At 43.2% G+C, this 27,913-nt stretch overlaps 3 protein-coding genes and 1 long non-coding RNA gene across 4 annotated transcripts; 2 read left to right on the plus strand and 2 right to left on the minus strand.

Annotated features, from left to right (window-relative positions):
* Window positions 1-9,920: 9,920 nt before the first annotated feature.
* On the minus strand, window positions 9,921-12,047 carry ora4 (olfactory receptor class A related 4; the record flags this gene model as incomplete). Its single annotated transcript, XM_083533877.1, has 3 exons — window positions 9,921-10,665; window positions 10,769-11,278; window positions 11,961-12,047. 3 exons carry the CDS (start codon window positions 12,045-12,047, stop codon window positions 10,216-10,218), a joined length of 1,047 nt encoding a protein of 348 aa, XP_083390003.1. The 3' UTR covers window positions 9,921-10,215.
* A 1,047-nt stretch (window positions 12,048-13,094) lies between these two features.
* On the plus strand, window positions 13,095-15,428 carry fndc10 (fibronectin type III domain containing 10). Its single transcript, XM_083534813.1, has 2 exons — window positions 13,095-13,198; window positions 13,741-15,428. The coding sequence occupies exon 2, from the start codon at window positions 14,252-14,254 to the stop codon at window positions 15,140-15,142; it is 891 nt and encodes a 296-aa protein (XP_083390939.1). The 5' UTR covers window positions 13,095-13,198; window positions 13,741-14,251; the 3' UTR covers window positions 15,143-15,428.
* On the minus strand, window positions 13,362-16,335 carry LOC310722392. Its single transcript, XR_014532361.1, has 3 exons — window positions 15,564-16,335; window positions 15,426-15,505; window positions 13,362-15,272 (listed from the first exon to the last, which is right to left on the minus strand). It is a non-coding gene; the product is annotated as an uncharacterized lncRNA (long non-coding RNA).
* A 583-nt stretch (window positions 16,336-16,918) lies between these two features.
* Window positions 16,919-24,797, plus strand: ssu72 (SSU72 homolog, RNA polymerase II CTD phosphatase). Its single transcript, XM_083534814.1, has 5 exons — window positions 16,919-17,234; window positions 18,215-18,358; window positions 20,213-20,352; window positions 20,822-20,940; window positions 24,007-24,797. Exons 1-5 carry the CDS (start codon window positions 17,155-17,157, stop codon window positions 24,106-24,108), a joined length of 585 nt encoding a protein of 194 aa, XP_083390940.1. The 5' UTR covers window positions 16,919-17,154; the 3' UTR covers window positions 24,109-24,797.
* Window positions 24,798-27,913: the final 3,116 nt, after the last annotated feature.

Raw genomic sequence — 27,913 nt, forward strand, 5'->3', positions numbered from 1 at the left:
AAAAGCAGAGACAGATCCTGTGCAGGTACAGGCTGTGTGAGTTGTGTGGAGATCCAGAAGAAGCTGCTGGTGCTCAGTGTATGATCTGTGAGGTTGAGACATGGCTGCATTCCACCATCACCTCCAAAAATATCATAATAAAAAAAACATCATCACTGAAAGATGATAGAAAAAAATCTCAATTTTCCAAACCTTCTCTAAACTAAACATCTTCCTTGGAAAATTACACAACAGAGCAATCACTGCGAGACTCTCAGGGTCCAACACGCCCTCAACACTCCTTTAACATACCCTAACACACCCTCAGGAGGAGTGATAAGGTGTTATAGAGCTGTACAAGAGGAGTAATAAGGTGTTATAGAGCTGTACAGGAGGAGTGATAAGGTGTTATAGAGCTGTACAAGAGGAGTGATGAGGTGTTATAAAGCTGTACAGGAGGAGTGATAAGGTGTTATAGAGTTGTACAAGAGGAGTGATAAGGTGTTATAAAGCTGTACAGGAGGAGTGATAAGGTGTTATAGAGCTGTACAGGGGGAGTGATAAGGTGTTATAGAGCTGTACAGGGGGAGTGATAAGGTGTTATAGAGCTGTACAGGAGGAGTAATAAGGTGTTATAGAGCTGTACAGGAGGAGTGATGAGGTGTTATAGAGCTGTACAGGAGGAGTGATAGGGTGTTATAGAGCTGTACAGGAGGAGTGATAGGGTGTTATAGAGCTGTTCAGGAGGAGTAATAAGGTGTTATAGAGCTGTACAGGAGGAGTGATGAGGTGTTATAGAGCTGTACAGGAGGAGTGATAGGGTGTTATAGAGCTGTACAGGAGGAGTAATAAGGTGTTATAGAGCTGTACAGGAGGAGTAATAAGGTGTTATAGAGCTGTACAGGAGGAGTGATAGGGTGTTATAGAGCTGTACAGGAGGAGTGATAAGGTGTTATAGAGCTGTTCAGGAGGAGTAATAAGGTGTTATAGAGCTGTACAGGAGGAGTGATAGGGTGTTATAGAGCTGTACAGGAGGAGTGATAGGGTGTTATAGAGCTGTACAGGAGGAGTAATAAGGTGTTATAGAGCTGTACAGGAGGAGTGATAGGGTGTTATAGAGCTGTACAGGAGGAGTGATAAGGTGTTATAGAGCTGTACAGGAGGAGTAATAAGGTGTTATAGAGCTGTACAGGAGGAGTGATGAGGTGTTATAGAGCTGTACAGGAGGAGTGATGAGGTGTTATAGAGCTGTTCAGGAGGAGTGATAGGGTGTTATAGAGCTGTACAGGAGGAGTGATAAGGTCTTATAGAGCTGTACAGGAGGAGTGATAAGGTGTTATAGAGCTGTAGAGGAGGAGTGATAGGGTGTTATAGAGCTGTACAGGAGGAGTGATAAGGTCTTATAGAGCTGTACAGGAGGAGTGATAAGGTGTTATAGAGCTGTAGAGGAGGAGTGATAGGGTGTTATAGAGCTGTACAGGAGGAGTGATAAGGTGTTATAGAGCTGTACAGGAGAAGTGGTGTTTGGCTAAGAAACAGTGGGGCGGGCAGACAGTGACAGAGGGTGGGGCAGGTGAAAGAAGAATTAAAGAGAATTAAAATGAGGCTCTGAGGCTGCAGGTGAAGCGGATCTCAAAAGAGAGGAGGATGGACACGTGAAAGGACAGGAAGAGCTGAGGAGCGGTGGGAGAGCAGGAGCCAAGGAACGGACGGCATTTGTTAGAGAAGTGCGCGCGTGGAAAAGGACACTGCTGAGTAACTTCACCGCACTTCCGGTTTGTTTATTTACCTGTGCCGTGTGTGTGTGTGTGTGTGTGTGTGTGTGTGTGTGTGTGTGTGTGTGTGTGTGTGTGTGACCATGAGGCGACTCGGGGCCGCGTGCCAACTGCTGCTGCTGCTGAACTCTTGTCCTCTATGGAGCGGCGCCCGAGACACCGCACCTGGTTCAGGTGAGTCACCGAAGGGTTTAGGGGTGCGTACAAACACACACACACACACACACACACACACACACACAAAAAGTAAATAAGAATTGGAGAAGCCTGAACGAAACTGGTTAAAGTGCAGACATCCTGAAGATTCACACCCTTAATCCAAATTCTCACATTTTTCACTCCCCTGTGCCCTCCTGCCCTGAACACACACACACACACACACACACACACGGTGCAGAGCTCTTGCTCAGTATTTAGGACATGGTTTAATAGGTGAGAAAGCAGTGTGGAGCAGCGGTACTGAAAGTGGGTCATGTGATTGAGAGAGAGAGGGAGGGAGAAGAGAAGAGAGAGTGGGGGGGGGGGGGCGAGAGATGTGAGGGCGAGACTGAATCCGAACAGCGTCACCGTAACTCTGTCCAATTTTAGATTAGACACAGATGTTACTGTAGATCAGATCTGACCTGATTTAGAATCAGAGCATGTGTTAGCAGTGAACTGATCTGTGTACAGAGGTGTGGTGTTTCAGATCCTACATTTTCCCACATGGTGTTATAAATGTTTGTTTAGCACCTGATGCTGATGCTGATGTTGATACTGATGCTGATACTGATGCTGATGTTGATACTGATGCTAAAGCTGATGATGTTAATACTGATGCTGATGCTGATGTTAATACTGATGCTGATGCTGATGATGTTAATACTGATGCTGATGCTGATGTTGATACTGATGCTGATGCTGATGATGTTAATACTGATGCTGATGCTGATGATGATACTGATGCTGATGCTGATGATGATACTGATGCTGATGCTGATGATGATACTGATGCTGATGATGTTAATACTGATACTGATGCTGATGTTAATACTGATGCTGATGCTGATGCTGATGATGTTAATACTGATACTGATGCTGATGTTAATACTGATGCTGATGCTGATGCTGATGCTGATGCTGATGTTGATACTGATGCTGATGCTGATGATGATACTGATGCTGATGATGTTAATACTGATGCTGATGCTGATGTTGATACTGATGCTGATGTTGATGATGTTAATACTGATACTGATGCTGATGTTAATACTGATGCTGATGCTGATGTTGATACTGATGCTGATGCTGATGTTGATACTGATGCTGATGCTGATGTTGATACTGATGCTGATGTTGATGATGTTAATACTGATACTGATGCTGATGTTAATACTGATGCTGATGCTGATGTTGATACTGATGCTGATGCTGATGTTGATACTGATGCTGATGCTGATGTTGATGATGTTAATACTGATGCTGATGCTGATGTTGATACTGATGCTGATGCTGATGATGTTAATACTGATGCTGATGCTGATGTTGATACTGATGCTGATGTTGATACTGATGCTGATGCTGATGATGTTAATACTGATGCTGATGCTGATGTTGATACTGATGCTGATGTTGATGATGTTAATACTGATACTGATGCTGATGTTAATACTGATGCTGATGCTGATGTTGATACTGATGCTGATGCTGATGTTGATACTGATGCTGATGCTGATGTTGATACTGATGCTGATGCTGATGTTGATACTGATGCTGATGTTGATGATGTTAATACTGATGCTGATGCTGATGTTGATACTGATGCTGATGCTGATGCTGATGCTGATGCTGATGATGTTAATACTGATGCTGATGTTGATGTTGATACTGATGCTGATGCTGATGATGATACTGATGCTGATGTTGATGTTGATACTGATGCTGATGCTGATGATGATACTGATGCTGATGTTGATGTTAATACTGATGCTGATGCTGATGATGTTAATACTGATGCTGATGTTAATACTGATGCTGATGCTGATGTTGATGCTGATGCTGATGATGATACTGATGCTGATGCTGATGTTGATACTGATGCTGATGCTGATGATGATACTGATGCTGATGCTGATGTTGATACTGATGCTGATGTTGATGATGTTAATACTGATGCTGATGCTGATGTTGATACTGATGCTAAAGCTGATGATGTTGATACTGATGCTGATGTTGATACTGATGCTGATGTTGATACTGATGCTGATGCTGATGATGTTAATACTGATGCTGATGCTGATGTTGATACTGATGCTGATGCTGATGTTAAAACTGATGCTGATGTTGATACTGATGCTGATGCTGATGTTGATACTGATGCTGATGTTGATACTGATGCTGATGCTGATGTTGATACTGATGCTGATGTTGATACTGATGCTGATGCTGATGTTGATGCTGATGCTGATGCTGATGCTGATGTTGATACTGATGCTGATGTTGATACTGATGCTGATGCTGATGATGTTAATACTGATGCTGATGCTGATGATGTTAATACTGATGCTGATGCTGATGTTGATACTGATGCTGATGTTGATACTGATGCTGATGCTGATGCTGATGTTGATACTGATGCTGATGCTGATGTTAATACTGATGCTGATGCTGATGTTGATACTGATGCTGATGTTGATACTGATGCTGATGCTGATGTTGATACTGATGCTGATGCTGATGTTGATACTGATGCTGATGTTGATGATGTTAATACTGATACTGATGCTGATGTTAATACTGATACTGATGCTGATGTTAATACTGATGCTGATGCTGATGTTGATACTGATGCTGATGCTGATGTTGATGATGTTAATACTGATGCTGATGCTGATGTTGATACTGATGCTGATGCTGATGATGTTAATACTGATGCTGATGCTGATGTTGATACTGATGCTGATGTTGATACTGATGCTGATGCTGATGATGTTAATACTGATGCTGATGCTGATGTTGATACTGATGCTGATGTTGATGATGTTAATACTGATACTGATGCTGATGTTAATACTGATGCTGATGCTGATGTTGATACTGATGCTGATGCTGATGTTGATACTGATGCTGATGCTGATGTTGATACTGATGCTGATGCTGATGTTGATACTGATGCTGATGTTGATGATGTTAATACTGATGCTGATGCTGATGTTGATACTGATGCTGATGCTGATGCTGATGCTGATGCTGATGATGTTAATACTGATGCTGATGTTGATGTTGATACTGATGCTGATGCTGATGATGATACTGATGCTGATGTTGATGTTGATACTGATGCTGATGCTGATGATGATACTGATGCTGATGTTGATGTTAATACTGATGCTGATGCTGATGATGTTAATACTGATGCTGATGTTAATACTGATGCTGATGCTGATGTTGATGCTGATGCTGATGATGATACTGATGCTGATGCTGATGTTGATACTGATGCTGATGCTGATGATGATACTGATGCTGATGCTGATGTTGATACTGATGCTGATGTTGATGATGTTAATACTGATGCTGATGCTGATGTTGATACTGATGCTAAAGCTGATGATGTTGATACTGATGCTGATGTTGATACTGATGCTGATGTTGATACTGATGCTGATGCTGATGATGTTAATACTGATGCTGATGCTGATGTTGATACTGATGCTGATGCTGATGTTAAAACTGATGCTGATGTTGATACTGATGCTGATGCTGATGTTGATACTGATGCTGATGTTGATACTGATGCTGATGCTGATGTTGATACTGATGCTGATGTTGATACTGATGCTGATGCTGATGTTGATGCTGATGCTGATGCTGATGCTGATGTTGATACTGATGCTGATGTTGATACTGATGCTGATGCTGATGATGTTAATACTGATGCTGATGCTGATGATGTTAATACTGATGCTGATGCTGATGTTGATACTGATGCTGATGTTGATACTGATGCTGATGCTGATGCTGATGTTGATACTGATGCTGATGCTGATGTTAATACTGATGCTGATGCTGATGTTGATACTGATGCTGATGTTGATACTGATGCTGATGCTGATGTTGATACTGATGCTGATGTTGATACTGATGCTGATGCTGATGTTGATACTGATGCTGATGTTGATACTGATGCTGATGCTGATGTTGATACTGATGCTGATGTTGATACTAATGCTGATGCTGATGTTGATACTGATGCTGATGTTGATACTGATGCTGATGCTGATGTTAATACTGATGCTGATGCTGATGTTAAAACTGATGCTGATGTTAATACTGATGCTGATGCTGATGTTGATACTGATGCTGATGTTGATACTGATGCTGATGCTGATGTTGATACTGATGCTGATGTTGATACTGATGCTGATGCTGATGTTGATACTGATGCTGATGCTGATGTTGATACTGATGCTGATGCTGATGTTAAAACTGATGCTGATGTTGATACTGATGCTGATGCTGATGTTAAAACTGATGCTGATGTTAATACTGATGCTGATGCTGATGTTGATACTGATGCTGATGTTGATACTGATGCTGATGCTGATGTTGATACTGATGCTGATGTTGATACTGATGCTGATGCTGATGTTGATACTGATGCTGATGCTGATGTTGATACTGATGCTGATGCTGATGTTAAAACTGATGCTGATGTTGATACTGATGCTGATGCTGATGTTGATACTGATGCTGATGCTGATGTTAAAACTGATGCTGATGTTGATACTGATGCTGATGCTGATGTTGATACTGATGCTGATGCTGATGTTAAAACTGATGCTGATGTTGATACTGATGCTGATGCTGATGTTGATACTGATGCTGATGCTGATGTTGATACTGATGCTGATGCTGATGATGTTAATACTGATGCTGATGCTGATGTTAATACTGATGCTGATGTTGATACTGATGCTGATGCTGATGTTGATACTGATGCTGATGCTGATGTTGATACTGATGCTGATGCTGATGATGTTAATACTGATGCTGATGTTGATGTTGATACTGATGCTGATGCTGATGTTGATACTGATGCTGATGCTGATGTTAAAACTGATGCTGATGTTGATACTGATGCTGATGCTGATGTTGATACTGATGCTGATGTTGATACTGATGCTGATGCTGATGTTGATACTGATTCTGATGCTGATGTTAAAACTGATGCTGATGTTGATACTGATGCTGATGCTGATGTTGATACTGATGCTGATGCTGATGTTAAAACTGATGCTGATGTTGATACTGATGCTGATGCTGATGTTGATACTGATGCTGATGCTGATGTTAATACTGATGCTGATGTTAAAACTGATGCTGATGTTGATACTGATGCTGATGTTAATACTGATGCTGATGCTGATGTTAAAACTGATGCTGATGTTGATACTGATGCTGATGCTGATGTTGATACTGATGCTGATGCTGATGTTAATACTGATGCTGATGTTAAAACTGATGCTGATGTTGATACTGATGCTGATGCTGATGTTGATACTGATGCTGATGCTGATGTTAAAACTGATGCTGATGTTGATACTGATGCTGATGCTGATGTTGATACTGATGCTGATGCTGATGTTAAAACTGATGCTGATGTTGATACTGATGCTGATGCTGATGCTGATGTTGATACTGATGCTGATGCTGATGTTAATACTGATGCTGATGCTGATGTTAAAACTGATGCTGATGTTGATACTGATGCTGATGCTGATGTTGATACTGATGCTGATGCTGATGTTAATACTGATGCTGATGCTGATGTTAAAACTGATGCTGATGTTGATACTGATGCTGATGCTGATGTTGATACTGATGCTGATGCTGATGTTAAAACTGATGCTGATGTTGATACTGATGCTGATGCTGATGTTGATACTGATGCTGATGCTGATGTTAAAACTGATGCTGATGTTGATACTGATGCTGATGCTGATGTTGATACTGATGCTGATGTTGATACTGATGCTGATGCTGATGTTAAAACTGATGCTGATGTTGATACTGATGCTGATGCTGATGCTGATGTTGATACTGATGCTGATGCTGATGTTAATACTGATGCTGATGCTGATGTTAAAACTGATGCTGATGTTGATACTGATGCTGATGCTGATGTTGATACTGATGCTGATGCTGATGTTAATACTGATGCTGATGCTGATGTTAAAACTGATGTTGATGTTGATACTGATGCTGATGCTGATGTTGATACTGATGCTGATGCTGATGTTAAAACTGATGCTGATGTTGATACTGATGCTGATGCTGATGTTGATACTGATGCTAATGTTGATACTGATGCTGATGTTGATACTGATGCTGATGCTGATGTTAAAACTGATGCTGATGTTGATACTGATGCTGATGCTGATGCTGATGTTGATACTGATGCTGATGCTGATAATGTTAAAACTGATGCTGATGCTGATGTTGATACTGATGCTGATGTTGATACTGATGCTGATGCTGATGTTGATACTGATGCTGATGTTGATACTGATGCTGATGCTGATGTTGATACTGATGCTGATGTTAAAACTTATGCTGATGTTGATACTGATGCTGATGTTGATACTGATGCTGATGTTGATACTGAAAGCCGAAAGTCTCTGAATTGTCACCAGTCACAACTGTCCCAAAATCTTTCTTCACATTTTCCAGTTTGTTAAAAAGTTAGGGTCAGAGCCCAGGAGCAGCCATCATACATCACCCCTGGTGCTCAGAGGGTTAAGGGCCTTACTCAGGGGCCCAAGAGTGCAGCTTGGCTGTGATGGGATTTTAACCCTCTGATCAGTAACCCTGAGCTTTCTGTATCTTTGTACGACTTAATATTATGAATTATCAAATTTTTGAATCTCATTCTACTTAAAATGATTATCCTTTAGCTTCTTCTTACGCTGCGATCTCACACGTTTAATCACCACTCAATCAACACATAACGTAACACATAACAATTCTCTCTGTCTCCCTCCCTCTCTCTCTCCCTCTCTCTCTGTCTCTCCCTCTTTCCCTCTTTCTCTCGTTCTCTCTCTCTCTCTCTCTCTCTCTCTCTCTCTCTCTCTCTCTCTCCTTTCTCTCCCCCCCCCTCTCTCTCTCTCACTCATACACACTGGATCACTTTTTCTTTGTCACTTTGCCCACACTGCACCCCAGTGGTCTCAGCACACAATTACACAAACCCTGTACCTTCCACAGTGTATTAAAGAAAATGTGTCTTTCTTTCGTCATTTCCTACAACAACACGACCCCAAAATAAATGATCTCACAGAGACCATAGATCATAAAAACTTCAGATCTTATAGGATCTAAATGATTTACTGTAGATACAAGTTTTTTTTTTATTGATATGGTAATGAAGATACATCTGTGAATGCATTCACTAAACATCTGGACGGATCAAATACATTCCTCAATATTTGTCTTAAGGGTGTACAAACTTTCCCTCTAAGCTGTGTGTATTACATTTCACTGAAGGTTAGGACCAATATGTCAGGTTGTGAATGATACGTGTTGCAAGATTTGTAATAGAATTGGAATATTTGATAGGATGATGTGATGATTGTGAACTTTGTAGGTGTGAACACAAACAATTAAAATCATCTATTTGGGAGATTTATTTGATTAAGAAGTGATGATGAAGCTAATGGTGATGATGATGGTGAAGATAACTGATGATGACAGTGATGAAGGTAATGATGGTGATGAAGGTGATGATGATAGTGATGACCATGATGCAAAAAAGATAAAGATGGTAAAAATGACAGTGCTTATGAAGGTCAAGGTGATATGATGGTGGTAAAGATGATGGTGATGATAAATGTGACAATAAAGATGATGGTAATAATGATGATGATGATGATGATGATGATGATGATGGTGTACAATGACCAGTCACCTGTTAGTTTGGGAGAACAATGCTAAAGCAGACTTGAGACTGTGAGATGGATTGTTAGCAGGTTAGGTTCTTCTTGTTGGTTGTTTCTTAGTGCTATTAAATATAAGGACTGATCTGTCACACACACACACACACACAAACACACACACACACTTTCTTTTTATTTGTTAAGCTTAATTTTTGACACACTATGAACTTTTTGCTTGTACGTGTGTGTTTTCTTCAAATCGATCTCCTTATGTACATCCAAATCTACACACTTCTGCAGGTGGATTATTACAAGATTATTGCAGCATCCTGTAGCTGATGTGTTGTATTGACCACTAGGGGGCGCTGTGATATGTAACGAATGAAAAAATGCACTACTGTTGTTTGCTTCAGATTTTATTTGCTAGCTTCGTTTAAAAATTATAATTATAACAATATTAATAATCTACTCCATGGGTGCATCTCCCAGTTTGTGAAATATCTTTGGTAGCGTTTCTGGCAGTCAGTATTCACATCATAGTCACGCTGTCACTTTGTCTGTGTCTCGTGTTTGTATGAGACAGTGGTACTCTCCAGCATTCTAGGCTTCTTGTCAGTGTCCCTCCTGGTGGTTCTGCAGCCTGCTCGGACGCCCAGCTCCTGCATCATGACCACAATCCTTTTGCGTAGTTTGCCATGTCCAAGTGCCACCACCATGGGGCTAAAGCCCACAAAGACAGAGGCGGAGAACTGTGAGACTGTTAGCAGGCCTTCTGTATGCGCACCACCGTCATAGTTGTAATACGTCACAGCGGCCACCTGCATCACCCAGCACACCACAAACAGAGCCACAAGCATCATGATCACCTGACCCGCCTTCCGCTCCGTCTGCACGTGAGCCACCGAGTTCTCCAGACCCGCCGTCACTATGCGGATGTGTTTAGCCAGAGCTCGGAGCGTGGCCAAGTTAGTGCTCACCATCAGCAGCAGGGGCAGCACCTGGAGCAGGACAACATCAAGTTATACTGAATCCTGAACAAACACCAGGATGTGTAAAATCTCTACATCTTCACTAAAATACACAGTTACTTGGTGCACAAACCTCGTTGAGAGCGAGCGAGGTGGAGGCGAAGGCCGTGCCCTGCTGTTTGGACGGAAACTCCCACATGCAGCCGAGCAGAGGACGTGTGCTGCAGCTGATCACCATCACTTCCGATGTGACATTACCGCGGACATGTCTCGTGTAGATGGCAGCAGGTAAAGAAAACAACAGGTTCCCGCCCCAGACAAACGCCAGCGCCAGAATGACGCGCCTCCGGTCCCTTTGTTGCGCCATGGGCCCCATGGCGACGTGTTTTCGTGTCAGCGTGGTGTAATGAAAGATGCTAAGTGCCAGTGTGGCCCAGCTGCCCACAGAGCGCCACCACACCCACAGCAGCATGAATAATCTGCACCAGTTTGTCTCCAGAGACACTTCCAGGCCCAAGTCTGAGATAAAGATGGGCACGGTGCGGAACAGTGATGTCAGCAGGTTAGCTAGTGACAGATTGAGCAGGATCAGGTCAGATGGAGGCATGTGATGGGCGTGATTCTCCACGGTGCACAATACCACCTGAGTGAGGGAGAGACAGGGTGGTGCATGGAAATGCTAATCACTTCAAATATTTTACGTTTATTGTGTATAAGTTTATACAAATTATTATAATTTAACCATGTTTCAGAAAAACCCTGAAATCTCTAGAGTGCACACATTCCTGTAGCTCTAGAATAATAATAATAATAGTGAACTGTGTGTGTTTTTACATGTACTGTCTCTGAAGAAGACTTTGTGTTGAGGACAGAATCGGGCTGAAATCAGATCTGTGTTTATGGACCAGTGTCAGGAGTGTCAGGGGCTGATGTTAGGGTTCCTCACACTGAGCTGTATGGGGAACATGAGCACAATGCTTTTCCCCAAACCATCTACACTCACTAAGCACAGAAAGTCCTTTATTTGTGTTTTAGTTCTGATTCCCAACACTATATAAGTTCATATGCTTATTATGGTCCACTTTCAAGCCGACTCAAGAACCGGAGATGGACACAGACCGGAACCGGTCATCCCGCCATACACCTGAACACTAATGTTTTTCTGTGTCTGAGTATCAGCCCCACACTCACAAACTATTTTAACAGGTCAATATGAACACTGCGACACGTTGTATGTTTACTGTAACTGCAAGAGTCAGCTACACTCTAAAAATAATATACGTGACCCCGGGGTCCATAGCTAGTGTCCATGGTTTTCCTCTTACCGTGTAGATGACCATGATATTCCCCAGAATTCCAGAGAAGACCAGGATGCCGAACAAGACAGCATCCAAGATGAGCAGTTCAGCCATGGTTTCCTCCTAGTCTGCTTCTAACCTGCTGATCTCTCTTTCAGTGTACTTTATGTCCATCATGTGTGTGTATGTGTGTGTGTGTGTGTGTGTGTGTGTGTGTGTGTGTGTGTGTGTGTGTGTGTGTGTGTGTGTGTGTGTGTGTGTGTCACTACCTCTGACATCCATCCTGATACATCAGTTTTTCCTTTTATGCAAAACCACCCAAGCACATACATATGTACACACACACACACACACACACACACACACACACACACACACACACACACACACACATGCACACAATAACCCACAACCCTCAGCAGTAACAGTGCTGACCGTCACACAATTCAAGGCTAATTTAACATTAGCATCAGTGGCTAAGCGACTATAACCTAGTCTGCTTTCCCAGCAGGGTCATGGAGCTCAGAGCCCAACAGGACAACGATTAGACACACACTATGCTTTAACGTCACTGTAGATACTCTGCATGAATGTTTCCTGGTTAGAGTGCATTATTTTCATATGGTGACACAGAATGTAGCTTCAGCGGTTACATGATTGACAGGTGATGTGTGTATCGTTTCTATAGTAACATCTCATTGACAGAGACTCATACGGTGGATGCTGTACTTTGACTAAGACCAATAATACACACATTTATATCATACAGTGTTTATGATAGTCCAGAGTGTATCATTCATGTGGTAATTATTCCTTCACTGAGTTTGTTCAATTTTTCATTGGCTGGATGGCAAACTCTGTGTGTGTGTGTGTGTGTGTGTGTGTGTGTGTGTGTGTGTGTGTGTGTGTGTGTGTGTGTGTGTGTGTGTGTGTGTGTGTGTGTACCCATGGGCCTTATTATACTGACTGAACATGTTGGAGTTATTAGAAAGAACGCTGACACACGTAGAGTGTGTAGTAGCAGGATTCCTGCTTTCTCTAGAAATAGTGAGTAAATAAATGTTAGTGATGTGAAATGTGTGTGTGTGTGTGTGTGTGTGTGTGTGTGTGTGTGTGTGTGTGTATGTGTGTGTGTGTGTGTGTGTGTGTGTGTGTGTGTTTATTGTTAGGGTTTATCATTAGTAAGAGCTTTATCCCGTTGCTGATACTGGTCGTGGTGGTGGATCTGGAGTCTGTGAGTCTGTAACACGAACACTGGGTGTGAGGTGGGAACTGTCTCTGTCTCACCCATGATACACTCTAATGTTCTAACCCTCACGTAATAGTTTTGGTTTCTGTGTGTGGAAAGTTTTGGAATTAATAGCTCTGATATAAATTTAGGTTTAGTACAGACTTGTGGACAAACACATGTTTAGAAGCTCATTGAAATATTTGGCAAACATTCTACTTTTTAATTTATATTTAAAATGTGTGCTTTAATTAGAAAAGAAAGGGGTGTAATGAGAGTAAGAGAAGGTAACATGCGGGAACTGATCATGAAGCCGTGTTTATTCTTCCTGGTCCACATTTATAAACAGTACGGTTCGGGTCGGGTTGTGATGCAGTTCTGCTGTCAACCACTAGATGGCGACGCAGACTGACAGCAGGAGCAGCAGCACGCGCAGCGGCGTCCTCCATATAAACACTGCTCATCACCCATTCAAAGAGCAGATCGTCCAGGATCGTCTGTGTAGCCTCCATCGTTATCCTTCATCTCCTCTTCCTTCTTCTCCTTTTTCACCTTGAACTTGAATGATGGATGAAGCAGGCTGCTGGAGGAAGTCAGTGGAAGAGAGGTGAGGAGGAGAAGCGCAACATCATGATGGTTACCCGAGATCAGAGATAGACCTTTGACGTCATCACGTCACTCACCTATATTCTGTAGTACAGCCGTCAGGATCCAGAGGAAGAGAGAGGGGGAGAAAAGGATCACAGGATGGTGTCTGCTTCATCTGCATCACGTAAGCAGTGCTGCTGTAGTTGAAGAAGCTCTTGCATGGAGAGCAACGCAGCTGGTGTTAAGAAAACGCTATCAAACGTGTGACTGCTTCACCTCTTCGTTCATGCTTCTCTCTACTGACTGAGGTCTGAGGAAATCAGGAAAAGGTGAATTCCATTTCATAATTTCTGTAAGATGTGAGCTGTTGTGATGTGATGTTATGGGCTGCGACGTTCCTCTCTTGGTTCCTCCTTCTGTGACCGTGCCATCTGCCTTTCCCGTGATGCACACACAGACACAATAAGGTACACAAATCGAATAATCTCATCACCAGAGGGAAATGAAGAGGCACCGGAGTTCGCTGCTCATCTCGCGCGTGTTAGTGCTGCTCTGCTGCTGGACCGGAGCGAGCGCCTGGCCGACCCATGACGTCAGGAGTAATCACACTGACAGCATAATAAACGTGGCGGCGTGGCAGCCGGGCAGAAGACGAGACGCAGCGGTTGCGCTGAAGCAGCAAGAAAACGGAACCGAGTGGATCAGCGGCGGCGACGACTCACTCAGAGAAGGTAACGTGTGCGCGTACCGCGTGCTGGAGAGAGGCGACGACGGCCGGGTGTGTTTTCGACATGGTGGAGTTAACTTCACCTGTCCCAGCAGCACCTGCAGGCAGGTGAGATCACCTGGAGGTCAGCTTCTCGCCAACCTGCTCTCCAACAGCACTGTGCTGCTCCAGTGGACTTACCCTATGGTTCAGGATAAATCAGGACGCACACGAGCAAACTCAGAGATCTCCACAAAACCTTCTACCGGGTCTCTGTTTGCCCCACCAAAAAGCCCCGGCTTGGGCGAGCAGGAGCCTCTGGGGGGCTTCAGGATGAAGTGCTGGTGGAACGGGAGCTACACTCAGTTCGAGTGTGCGAGTGTGCACCTGGCCGCCGGCTGCAGGGACTATCTTCTGAGCGAGCTCCACGAGAACGTGCCCTACCGCATCTGCCTTCAGCTGGCGGTTTGGGACGGGCCCGGCGAGTGTGTAGAGTTCAGCGTGTCGCCCACGGGCATGCAGGACATCGTGATCGCCATGATGACGGTGGGCGGAGCTATCTGCGTGATGCTCGTCATCATCTGCCTGCTGGTGGCCTACATAACGGAGAACATCATGAGTCCTAACGGGCAGCACACATTTGCCGCTCAGCAGCACTCTCGCCGCTCACACAACACATACCTCTAAACACACACACACACACACACACACGCACACACACACACACACACACACAGATGAGACCGTGATTTCTTCAGGTAGGACATGTTCCTGAATCGACATTCCTCATAACATTCCTCATAATCATAGCCCTCTGCTGTCATCTGCTTTTTCTTCCCAGGAAAAGGAACTCACCTGATTTGTTGTCGCTTCCTGAGCTAAAGTTCACCTCAGTGTAAATAAAATTCACTTCATCGTCCCACGCTGTTTACTTTTAAATCACAGCTACACCGCATGCTGATGACATCACAGAGCGGGGGTCCTTTCAACATGACAATCATCTCTCTTTACCTTTAACCCTTACCACACACCCTCATATAGATCTGTCATCTGAACATCTACAACCTCTCTACCAGCCCCCCCCCCCCCCCCCCACACACACACACACACACACACACAATCTCTGTAAACATCTGGGGCAACACCTACACCAAAAGACACATCTCACAACTCACTTTAGTTTGGCATTCTGTGTTTTTTTTTCATCTTGAAGCAAAAAAATCCCACAGAACCTCAATCCGATCAGATTTCAGGTATCATGGTGTGTGTATACGAACACATAACGTACAGAAAAGCAAATAAAACAAGACTTGTGAGTCTTGACACAAACGTTCCCCTGTACTTTGTTGCGCCCCCTACCTGTGACCGTATGACTGACCTTTACCACTGAACTGTGCACATTAGCAAAACTAGATTAGCCGTGTAGATGTTCGAGCACGTGATAACAGTAAAGGTTGAAAATGCTCGTGTGGCCAATACATCCTGCATCTTTCTGCTTTCACCTTGATTATATTTCCAACCTAAACTTCTCAACAGTTGAAAGTGTAGATGATTTTATTCCCATGCAGATACATGATCATTAATAGTTAGTTATCAGGCTGCATGGTGAAAGCTGACAGGAAAATGATCGAATGCTAACGAGTGAAGCACCTGAACTGTTTTCTCCGTGTTTTTCTCCTGTATGCGATGCGGTTTTATTTCTGTAGGAGTTTACAGTAATACGGTCGGCTAACACACGCCATCACTGTGGTGGCTACAATAAGATTTATTGCCTTACGAAGTGAATAATATTTCGTTATTCTGACGCAGACTGCTGGAGCAATCTAATACTGTGCTCAATTTTCTCTGTTACACAATAAAAAATTAACCTTATTTACAAATCTGTGTTTTTGTGTGAAATTATAAATCATGCAACGCTTATTACGGATATATAGTTTATCGCTGGTATTGTTTTTACACTGAATCAGAACTTTAGGATTAAATCAGTTACATCCCAAAGGAATGATTAAGCACAAGACTGATCAGTCTGGAAATGTGCATGCTAAGCTATCAAGCTATATAATTAGCTACTGTTAATAATATCTAATTAATGAGCAGTATATTAAATGGTTTGTCTGCTGAATAATAATATAGCGCAGTAGTTCTAGCATGCTAGCTAGCTGGCGATGCGATACTGAGGTTACTGAGGATCGCAGGACTGCGTGGGTGGAGTCTAATTTGCATAATCTTGCATATTCATATGAGTTTGGTAATTTTAATGGTAGTGAAATAGCAGAGATCTTGTGTTCAGCACCACTGGAGACTGTAGATGGGATGTGCTGTGGTCGTGAGGTGTGCTTTTATTTATTTCGAGAAATATTTTGTTTTCTAGAAAATCGTACAGCAGTACAACGAACTGGAGCCAGCAACAGACCACGCCCACAATGCGCCGCGAAGGCCACGCCCACTGCATTTCGTCAGCACTCGCCTCAGCCGGTCCGCCATTTTGTAGCAGTTTTGCGCTGTAGGAGAGTCGCGTTGTAGTTGTTGTGCTTCAGCGCCGCTGATTATCTTCACTCGAAGCCGACACAGTCGCTCTGTTCTCCCGCAGTGGTGGTGGTGTTGTTGGGGGGGTTGTTCGCGCAGGGTAAAGCTGTAGTTTGTTTTGTTTTGTGAAAGTCTGGTTTGCGGATCAGTAATATTTTGAGGAGAAGTACAATATGCCAAGCCATCCGCTTCGCGTAGCGGTGGTGTGCTCGAGTAACCAGAACCGCAGCATGGAAGCACACAACATCCTCAGGTAACGACGAAAAGAGGGAAAAAACTTTCCTAAATCAAACTTCACCCTCACCAGGATGGAAAGAGCGACACCGAGCACCACCGAGCGACCGGCCTTAAGTTCTACCCGGGCTTCTGGTCTCCTGGCCGGGTTTGACACGGCATTTCTCGAGCACGAGAAAAATCTCGAACCTGACAGGACAAAACACCTTTTGAGTAGAAAACTAAACAATAAGAACAACATCTACCCAGTGAATAAACTTAGAGAAGTCTTATTTGAGGGATAAAACCATCTGCTGTGTCAAACCGGAAGCAGATGGACTTTTCTGTAGGGTTGGGAGTCGATTAAAAAAAAAGGAACCGATTCAACAAATCGAAAATTAAGAATCGGTTCCGAGGCTTTAGGGGGGAAAAAAACTGATTTGGTTTTGTTAAAACCGGAGTGATTGTGTGTGAAAGGTAAGGTTTGGTGTCTGATAGATTCAGGTGTACAGCACCGCTTTCAGCAGTCCGGCAGTTTTCTACACAAGACGTCTTAGTTTGTGGAATCGACTCCATTCGGTTCCCGACTCCAGAAACCGAGCAGCTCTGGGATAAATTAGCCTTTTCTGGAATTTATCTAAAAGTTCAGAAATTGAGCTGGACTGTAGAGACTGCTGCTGAACACACGTGGAAACTTAGTGCAGGAATAATTACACTAAAAAACTAGCTTTTATTTTATATATTTGAGAAGAAACCCCACACATCTGGACACATTTAAAGTGCTAGTGTTGGAGTGTTCTCTTGCTTGTAGGAGTAACATGTTGGTGTAAGTGTTTAAACTCAAGCCGGTAGGTATTTATTCTATTTAATCCTGTAGGAAGATGAGCGCAGGTGAGTTGGGAATGAGTAGATGTTGGCTGGAGAGTGTGTGTGTTTTACTCCATGTGTGTCCTTTACTTGATTAAGGTGTTTTTAACATTGTGTTTTCCAGCATTTCACACTTTCTCCATGTTTTTGCAGTAAGCGCGGTTTCGATGTTCGATCTTTTGGCACCGGAAGCCACGTGAAACTCCCAGGACCCGCTCCAGACAAGCCTAATGTGTACGACTTCAAAACCACTTACGAACAGATGTACAGCGATCTGGTCCGAAAGGACAAGGAACTGTATCCCCCGCACACACACACACACACACACACACACACACACACACACACTTCTAACAGTCCCCTTCCCCTTTTTCTGAATAATACACAAATAATAGTATGTCCTCCTGTTAACACATGTTGCTTTTGTCTGGAGATGGAGGAGGTTCGTATAGTTTTGTTTAGTTTTTTCCGTGAGGAACGATGATGGAGATGAGAGGACTGAGAGTGGAGAGATATGTGATGTATATATAGCTGATACACACTCACTTCTCCTTGACACTCACATGATGTTATATTTCATCTACATGAGGTTTTGGCTTCACATTAAAGGTGTAGCAGGGCAGATCTTTGCAGGAAGCTTTAGATGCTGTAGAAAGCTGGGAGATGAACCTGCTAAAATGCTCTACAGCTTTGGCTAGGGTTCGATAAGAACTCAGTATAAACTCAGCTTTCATCTTTACTGCTGTAGTTCTGATGTGCTGTAGAAAATACATAACTGAAATAAAACACTTTGTGACAATACAACTGGTGGTACGAACGTTTCAGATCAGATACGACACCACACACCTGTACAGGTAGAACGTGCACAAAGTTCATCTGAAGCTAGCAATGTGAGGAACAATGGTCTTGTCTATATTCTTTATAGAGTAGCGAGAGACTTCAGGGGGGCAGTGCATGCGGAGTTGGGGTGGTGGTATAATCCAGTAGGTCCTTCTGCATGGCTCCAAATCACTTGTGCATCTCTACATTGTTATTAAAACCTGGTTTTGTCCAAAGTGGCTCCAGGAGAGTGGTCATAAATGAATATTGCTCTGAAAGAAATCCGAGGTTTTGTATTTATTTATTTACATGTTGATAATAAAACAGCTATTTACTGAGTCAAAACAACTGGAGAGAATTAGATCTGTTTAAAAAAACTGAAAACACCTATTCACCACTAGGGGGCGCTAATCTGGTCCAATCCAGTCTATACCTGAGGTCTGGATCAAGATGATTTTAGCAAAAACACCACTAATGCTGTTCGATTTAGACCTGATCCCAGGACAGGGTGGTCTTCCAACCGGCCATCATGATGTAATCTATCAGCTCAGACTAATACCAATAAAAATAGCATTTATTCACACTAGGATTTGTAAAATACATGTAAATAATTGATGATCTTTTTAAGAGAGAATATCTACTGAAATTGGTTTAAGTGAGTAATCGAGCTTGTTGATCTTTTTGCTGTACACATGACCCCTGGAGATGTCTGTGATTTATTAACACTGTGTCTCAGCTCAGTTAAAGACCAGCATTATTTATTAACTTCAGGTTGTTATTTTTTTGAATGAAATGCACAATTCCCTGAGAACACGGACAATCATGATTTTTTAAAGAAAACAGCTGAACGTTACTGGATAAAATTAATTCAGAGGTTTAGTATGATAGATCATTTTCACCCGGGTTTATTTTCCTGGATGATGATGATGAAGCACACAGATGAAGAAGGTTCAGGATATTTCAGGAGCAGCGACTCACTGCGCCGTCAGTGTTGATGTGTCATGTGACAATGAGGATGTTGTGTTGGTGTTTGGCCTGTAGGGGGCGCACGGGTGCCACCGTTACAGCTGCACTGCAGCTCAGCAGTCTGTGTGTAAGCTCAGGTGATGAGCTCTGTATCTTAGAACCTCACTGTTCACATCCAGGCAGTCTGTGTGTTCCAGCTCTGTACTGCAGGATACTGTAATGAGGACTGTTCCACAGTTCAGTTCAGATTTATTCCTTCTGTTGCATCATTCTGCTTTTGCACCTTGATTCGTCTCTGTGTGTGTGTGTGTACGTGAGAAAGTTTTATCACACACTCGTTTCTTCCTTGACCCAGTTCGGTCTCAGATACACACAGAACGGCATCCTGCACATGCTGGAGCGAAACAAGCGCATCAAGACCAGGCCTGAACGCTTCCAGAACTGTAAGGACCAGTTTGATCTGGTGATCACCTGTGAGGAGAGGGTGTACGACCAGGTGCTGGAGGGTGAGACTCTCTCTCTCTCACACACACACACACACACACGTACAGACTTTAGAGCTGAATAATAACGAGGCAGCTGCTTGTGACCTTTTATTCAGATATGTTTTGTTCCTTTAAAGTAATCTAAATGGGGAGGGGTCAAGCAGCATCTGACCAGAGGAGGCGGAGCTAATCTTACAAGAACAGGACATGGATCTTTATATCTTGGTCATAAAAAAAATCTGTTATTTGAAAAATAAACAATTTAACTCCGCCTACTGATTCACTGAAAAATTGGAGGAAACCAGAGCAGCTGTGGAGAAGCAGCAGTGACGCAATAGAAAATGTTTTCAGTGTGTTTGGGAGTGTTTACAGAGATCTACTGTCAAATCTGTAGATCAGTTCAGCAAATTAGATCCATAGGTTAAGTGTGTGTGTGTGTGTGTGTGTGTGTGTGTGTGTGTGTGTGTGTGTGTGTGTGTGTTCCCTACAGACCTAAACTCACGTGAACAGGAGACGTTCCAGCCAGTTCATGTTATCAACGTGGACATTCAGGACAACCACGAGGAGGCCACACTCGGCGCGTTTCTTATCTGCGAGCTGTGTCAGTGTGTGAGTGTAACACTGCTTTAGCTTAAACACACACACACACACAAAGACTGCCATTGTAATATTACAGGAGTTGTGGTTTGGTGTACACATGCTGGGAGTCTCTCTCTCTCTCAATAATCACAATAATGTAGCATCATCAATAAGTAAATCACACATTTTATTTATTGCTAGAGAGACACACATGGTTTCAGATTGAAAGAACAGAAAGTGTGGGTGTGTGTTCTGGATTTTAAATTCCAAAAGACATTTAGTGTACAATAGGGTGGTGTAACACTGCCTGTCCACAAACACTGCCTGTCCACAAACACTGCCTGTCCACAAACACTGCCTGTCCACAAACACTGCCTGTCCACAAACACTGCCTGTCCACAAACACTGCCTGTCCACAAACACTGCCTGTCCACAAACACTGCCTGTCCACAAACACTGCCTGTCCACAAACACTGCCTGTCCACAAACACTGCCTGTCCACAAACACTGCCTGTCACCACCTGGATTTTATTAAGCAAACAGGTCAGAGTCTCCCATTGGATCAATACTGCATAGATGAACATTTCAGCAGGCAACAAGCTGCAACCCAAACTGATGCAGTGAGTAGCTTCTCATTTCTTAAACAACCATGTCAGAACACTCGTCCTGTGATCGTTGTTTCAGGAGGATTAAAAGAATGGCAAGTATCAATGTGAAGGGAACTTAAGGAATGAGTGGAGAGGTGGAGGGATAAGGGAGTGGATGGGTGGATTTCATAGTACAGGTACACAGCAAGGAAATGCAGTTTGGCCCACTGTCTCTAATCCATACAACATCTCAGGTCTCACCACAGTCCTATAAACTTTCCCTTTCACTCTCACAGATACTCTTCTATCACAAATCACTCCTGCTATCACTCTTCTCCACCCACTCCACCCTGCCTGCACTCTTTTTTTTTACTTCTCCAACACACTCTCCATTACTCTGCACTGTTGATCCCAGGTACCTGAACTCCTCCACCTTCTCCACCTCTTCTCCCTGCAACCGCACCCCTCCACTGCCCTCCCTCTCATTCACACACATGTACTCTGTCTTACTCCTACTGACTTTCATTCCTCTTCTCTCCAGCGTGTACCTCCACCTCTCCAGGATCTTTTCCACCTGCTCCCTACTCTCACCACAAATCACAATATCATCCACAAACATCATAGTCCACTGAGACTTCTGTCTGACCTCGTCCGTCAACCTGTCCATCACCACTGCAAACAGGAAAGGGCTCAGAGCCGATCCTTGATGCAGTCCAACCTCCACCTTAAACCAGTCTGTCGTTCCTACTGCACACTTCTCTGCTGTCACACTGTCCTCATACATGTCCTGCACCACCCTCACATACTTCTCTGACACACCAGACTTCCTCATACAATACCACAACTCCTCTCTCCACCCTGTCGTACGCTTGCTCTAAATCCACAAATACACAATGCAGCTCCTTCTGACCTTCTCTATACTTCTCCATCAACATTCTCAAAGCAAATAATGCATCTGTGGTGCTCTTCCTCAGCATGAAACCATACTGTTGCTCACAGATGGTCACCTCTTCTCTCAGCCTGGCTTCCACTACTCTTTCCCAGAACTTCATGGTGTGACTGATCAACTTTATTCCCCTGTAGTTACTGCAGGTCTGCACATCTCCATTATTCTTAAAGATCAGTACCAACACACTCCTTCTCCATTCCTCAGGCATCTTCTCACCTTCCAAAATCCTGTTAAACAACCTAGTAAAACTCCACTGCATCTCTCCTAAACATCTCTTCTAAGCATGGCTTCTACTGGTATGTCATCTGGCCCAACCGACTTTCCACTCTTCATCCTCTTAATCGCTGCTCTCACTTCCTCCTTACTAATCCTATCTACATCCTGCTTCACATCTCCACACCATCCAACCTTCTCTCTCTCTCATTTTATTAATTCATCAGCTGCTCAAAATCCTCCCTCCATCTTCTCAACACACTCTCCTCACTAGTCAACACATTTCCATCTCCATCCTTTATTGCTGTAACCTGCAGCACATCCTTCCCAGCTCGGTTCCTCTGCCTGGACAATCTCTACAAAGTATTTATAGATACACATAAGAGTAGTGCAGATGTTTGTGTAGAGAATGATTGGCACTAAACAGCTGTTTAGCCTCCAGAAAACCACTGATCATATTCCAAGATGTCAGGATTCATTGGACACAGATTGTGAACCAGTGGTTCAGGGAGCGTGAGATGATTCTCACACATGAAGAGACACAGAGTCCAATCACAGCTAAAGAAAGTTCAAGGAAATATTAGTGTGTGGCTTTGTTTTGGACGATAGAGTATAATAAAAGAATAAACCGTTACAGTGAAGTGTGTTTGTACCATGCCATAACATCTCATCATACCCACCTTGATCCTGCCATGGAAATAACAGCTGATGCTGCCGTGGCTTCAAAAAAACAAAACTCAAGTTCACTTGGGTTCTGCAGCAGAACACTGATCTGAAACACCAGCAGGTCCACCTCTAAATGGCTGAAAAATCACTCCAAATGAAGGTTTTTGAGTGGCCGAGTCAAAGTCCAGACTCGGATCAGATTGAGATGCTGTGGCAGGACTTGAAACAGAAAAGTGGCTGAATTAGAAGAGTGGGCTGAAGTTCAGAACAGTGAAGTGGAACACACACAAACTCTTGATTGGCACATCCAGTTACTTAAGGGGCCATTACTTTTTCACACAGAGCTGGACAGCTTTTTCCCTTTCATTAATTAACTCCTCATTTAAAACCTGCACTTTCTATTTACTGTCGTTCTGTCATTCAAGTTTGCTTGATGATCTAAATCAATTAAACAGGACAAATCTGTAAAAAAGAAACATCAGGAAGGGGGGATACAGGAGAGAGAGAGAGAGAGAGAGAGTATCTTCACACGTGTTTGTGGAGGAGGAGGTTTTAGTTGTGTATGTTCAGTGATTGCTTATCCTCTCTCTCTCTCTCTCTCTCTCTCTCTCTCTCTCTCTCTCTCTCTCTCTCTCTCTCTCTCTCTCTCTCTCTCTCTCTCTCTCTCTCTCTCTCTCTCAGATTCAGCACACTGATGATATGGAGAATGAAATCGATGAGCTGCTACAGGAGTTTGAGGACAAAAGCAGCCGTCCGTTCCTCCACACAGTCTGCTTCTACTGACAACGTGCAACCCCCCACCCCACCCCCTTCACCCCCAATCACCCACCCACCGTTCTAAGGCCCAGCTGGACTGGTCACGCTGACATCATCACACTGACATCATTCTGATCTCAGAGCTGCAGCATGCACCACCTGTATTACCACATCTCTCCCAATTCACTCACACACACACACACACACACACACACACACAATCACTTTCATTGATTTCTGACATATGTTCCCTGTTCTTACACACACACACACACACACACACACACACACACACACACACACACACACACACACACACACACACACTACAGGTATTAATTTCTCATTTTATTTCTCTGAATGATTTTTTTTTATGCTGAGTAATAACTATAATATTCAGGTTGTGTAGTTTGGAGATGATCGTGTGTGTGTGTGTGTGTGTGTGTGAGCATTGATGTTTTTACTTGAATACAGATGATGATGATGATGATGATGAAGATGAAGCAGAAATTGAGTTTCAGATGTTCTTTCTTTGTGTTTATAATAAGTTAAGCGTTATGGAGATGCTTCAGGATGTTATTGAGTTTCATTTGTGTTTTTCTTTTGTGACTGTAAGCCTGTGTGATTGTGTGATTGTGAGTCCAGAGTGCCTGAACATTTGTGTAAATAGTAGAGTTCAAAGAAAAACCCTGTAATAAACCTTCCAGTGAAATGCAGCTCTGTGTCTGTTTATAATGCTTTATAACTCCTCATTTCCATTTCTTTATTTTCCTCTGTTTTCTTATTTTTTGACCTTGAGTATTGATTTATTTTTAATTTCACAAGATGTAAAAAATAATAATAGATTTGGATTAAATCTAAGGGGTTCTAGCACGTTCTCCCAGAGGGACGAGTCTCAGACGTGACGTTAAAGTTCTCCGGTTTTGAGGAACATTAAGATGTTTTGCTATGAGCCTAACCAGGTTCTTGTCCTGGTTTTCTTGAGAAGATTTGAAGTCTTGAGCTTTTCAGTGTTTTCTCTCCATCCTGATTCAGAATGTGTTGTTAGATACATGATCTTCACCTTCATCCCAAACTTCTGACCTATTCCTGGATCAAGATTTCCTAGAGTTTATACACTATATGACTAAAGGTTTGTGCACCTCTGACCATCTCATGCATGTGTTTTATTCCTGTGTATTAAAGCATGGGGGAGAGAATAGTGCATTTAACCTGCTTTAGTTTACTTCATGTTGAGGATTTGAGGAACCACCTAGTTTATGGATGTGGAGACTCTTGGATGATTAGTGTGTAAGTGTGTTGGAAGTGTGTGTGAGCTGTAATCTGACCACACGCTTGGCCAGGACTGTGTGGAAAAGTACATGGTTCTCCTTTGCAACCGTGTCATGTGTCCTGTGCTCAGTGTTCCCAATTAAGCTAATGGGGTTTGCTGTCAGTCTTCTCTCTCTCTCTCACACACACACACACACACACACACACTGGTGCAGAGACATTTAGTCAGTAAATTTATACCCAAGCTCAGCAGACTCTCCATCACCAAATCCAACCAGTTTCATCCATCACTGAGGGATTTGGGATTTTATTGTATGCGTGATGATGATGATGATGATGATGATGATGATGAAGGCGCTGCCCAGACTTTAAAGTGAATGACTGCGTGTGCATCCTGTTGGTCCAATCGCAGGAGGGGAGGAGGATGGATTTAGCCAACAGCAGCAGAATCATCTGCAGCCTCTAAAACCCTGTATAATGAATTAGGATTGAAATGGAGCCGCTCGTGTTCGCACGCGCTTCATCCGGATGTGATGTGATGTGATGCTTGATGTTTTTTTTCCCTCTTGTATTCTGGTGAGATCATCAGCAGCACCACGTCGTTCGCACTGCGAAGCTCCTGCTGTTTCTCCTCGTTTCCATCTCGTACTAATCTGTTGCCGAGCTGTGAGATCTCCTGGAGCCCACATGCATCACACCTGATCGCTGAACGGAAATTCGGTGGCCTTCAGGCACCGGTGAAGCCTCGCGAATTTGCTGGTGGTGTGTGTGTGTGTGTGTGTGTGTGTGTAAGTTGCAGTGGGGAAGTTGTGCCTGATGGACTGTGATGGGAGACGATGATCTTTATGGCCGTTGGCGCTGCTTTGGTGATGGTAAGCAGATTCTTCTTAAGATCTTCTCAGTTTTAAATTAACGCTGTTCTTGGAGAACATCTGCATGGGTTCTTTTCATTTTTTGGGTTGTGAAGCAACAATGTGAGAAGTCATGTGTGTGCTTAGTGCAGGTGAAGCTATAACGCGTTGGTGAACTGAAAGCAGGATGTTATGTAACTCTCTCATCCTGGTGTTTCTCCGAGTTCTCCTCAGAATCAGCCCAGACCAGGTGTTCACCAGGTGTTCACCATTCACTAATGTCTGAATGTCACGTGTCAGTTAAGTGTTTAATGAGACACGCTGAAGTGTGCAGCTTTTCTGCGCTGTGGTCTTCAGATCCTACATTCAGCTTAAAGTCATGAAAACACGGACTCTCAGAAATGAGTTCTCAGGTTTCATCTCTAATACCAAGCAGAGGAACTCAACTAGACCAGGAAGTGCGATGATCTGCGTTACATTTCACGTGTTTCTCATTTAGGTTATTAATGAGAGAGGTTCTCCTGGGAGAGGTTCTCCTAAAAGAGGTTCTGTCTCCTTGGTCCAGAATAGTTCATTTTAATGAACCTGGAGAAGTTCTCACCCTGTACACGACTCTATTCATTACTATCAGATATTAGTGCACTAATTACGTCGTCACGGTTACGTTATAACCGGTCTCGTGCTGCGTATTGTAGTGTATTATAGAGTTTATGAATGAGAATAAAAGTCACGGTACACAATAAACTCTCCGTCTGAACATTTATAACCACACTGATGCTCATTTTCCTGCTAAACATGTAAGAAACATGTTTATGGTCATTAAAGTTTGAAAGTGAATGTAAATCATCATCATCATCATCATCATCATCACATCATCTTCACTGTGTTTGTGTGTCCTGATTGTTCACTTAAAGCTGCTATGGGTTTGATTATAAAAAAACAACCTGATTTAAAGTTTTATATTTTCTGTAAGTGAAAGGTTTGGATTTGTCTGTAAGACCTGATGGGAACTGTGGCTGATGTGTGATAAACCGTACAAACAATAGTTTTATATATATTTATATTTATTATGAACCTGTTTGTACTGTGTTTATTATATTGATGATTAAAGTCATGGTTCTGATTTCAGAGTTAAAATAAATCAGTGAATATGATTATTGTAGCTTCACTGTGACACAATCCACGAATATTATTAAGTAATATTTTCTTTTCTATATGTCTGTGAAGCAGCAGGTGTGTGTCAGGTGTGTGTGTTGCAGGTGTGTGTCAGGTGTGTGTGTTGCAGGTGTGTGTCAGGTGTGTGTGTTGCAGGTGTGTGTCAGGTGTGTGTGTTGCAGGTGTGTGTCAGGTGTGTGTGTTGCAGGTGTGTGTCAGGTGTGTGTGTTGCAGGTGTGTGTTGCAGGTGTGTGTGTGAGTCAGGTGTGTTGCAGGTGTGTGTCAGGTGTGTGTGTTGCAGGTGTGTGTTGCAGGTGTGTGTGTGTTGCAGGTGTGTGTCAGGTGTGTGTGTTGCAGGTGTGTGTCAGGTGTGTGTGTTGCAGGTGTGTGTCAGGTGTGTGTGTTGCAGGTGTGTGTTGCAGGTGTGTGTGTTGCAGGTGTGTGTCAGGTGTGTGTGTTGCAGGTGTGTGTGTGAGTCAGGTGTGTGTGTTGCAGGTGTGTGTCAGGTGTGTGTGTTGCAGGTGTGTGTTGCAGGTGTGTGTGTGTTGCAGGTG

This window comes from Silurus aristotelis, assembly GCF_946808225.1.
Source record: "Silurus aristotelis genome assembly, chromosome: 28".
NCBI classification, from domain to species: domain Eukaryota; kingdom Metazoa; phylum Chordata; class Actinopteri; order Siluriformes; family Siluridae; genus Silurus; species Silurus aristotelis.

Coding starts and splice junctions, on each gene's coding strand:
- fndc10 (XM_083534813.1), top strand. CDS start 14,252: ATGAAGAGGCACCGGAGTTCGCTGCTCATCTCGCGCGTGTTAGTGCTG.
- ssu72 (XM_083534814.1), top strand. CDS start 17,155: ATGCCAAGCCATCCGCTTCGCGTAGCGGTGGTGTGCTCGAGTAACCAG. Junction 20,353..20,821: donor GTACGACCAGGTGCTGGAGG/GTGAGACTCTCT, acceptor TGTTCCCTACAG/ACCTAAACTCACGTGAACAG. Junction 20,941..24,006: donor TCTGCGAGCTGTGTCAGTGT/GTGAGTGTAACA, acceptor TCTCTCTCTCAG/ATTCAGCACACTGATGATAT.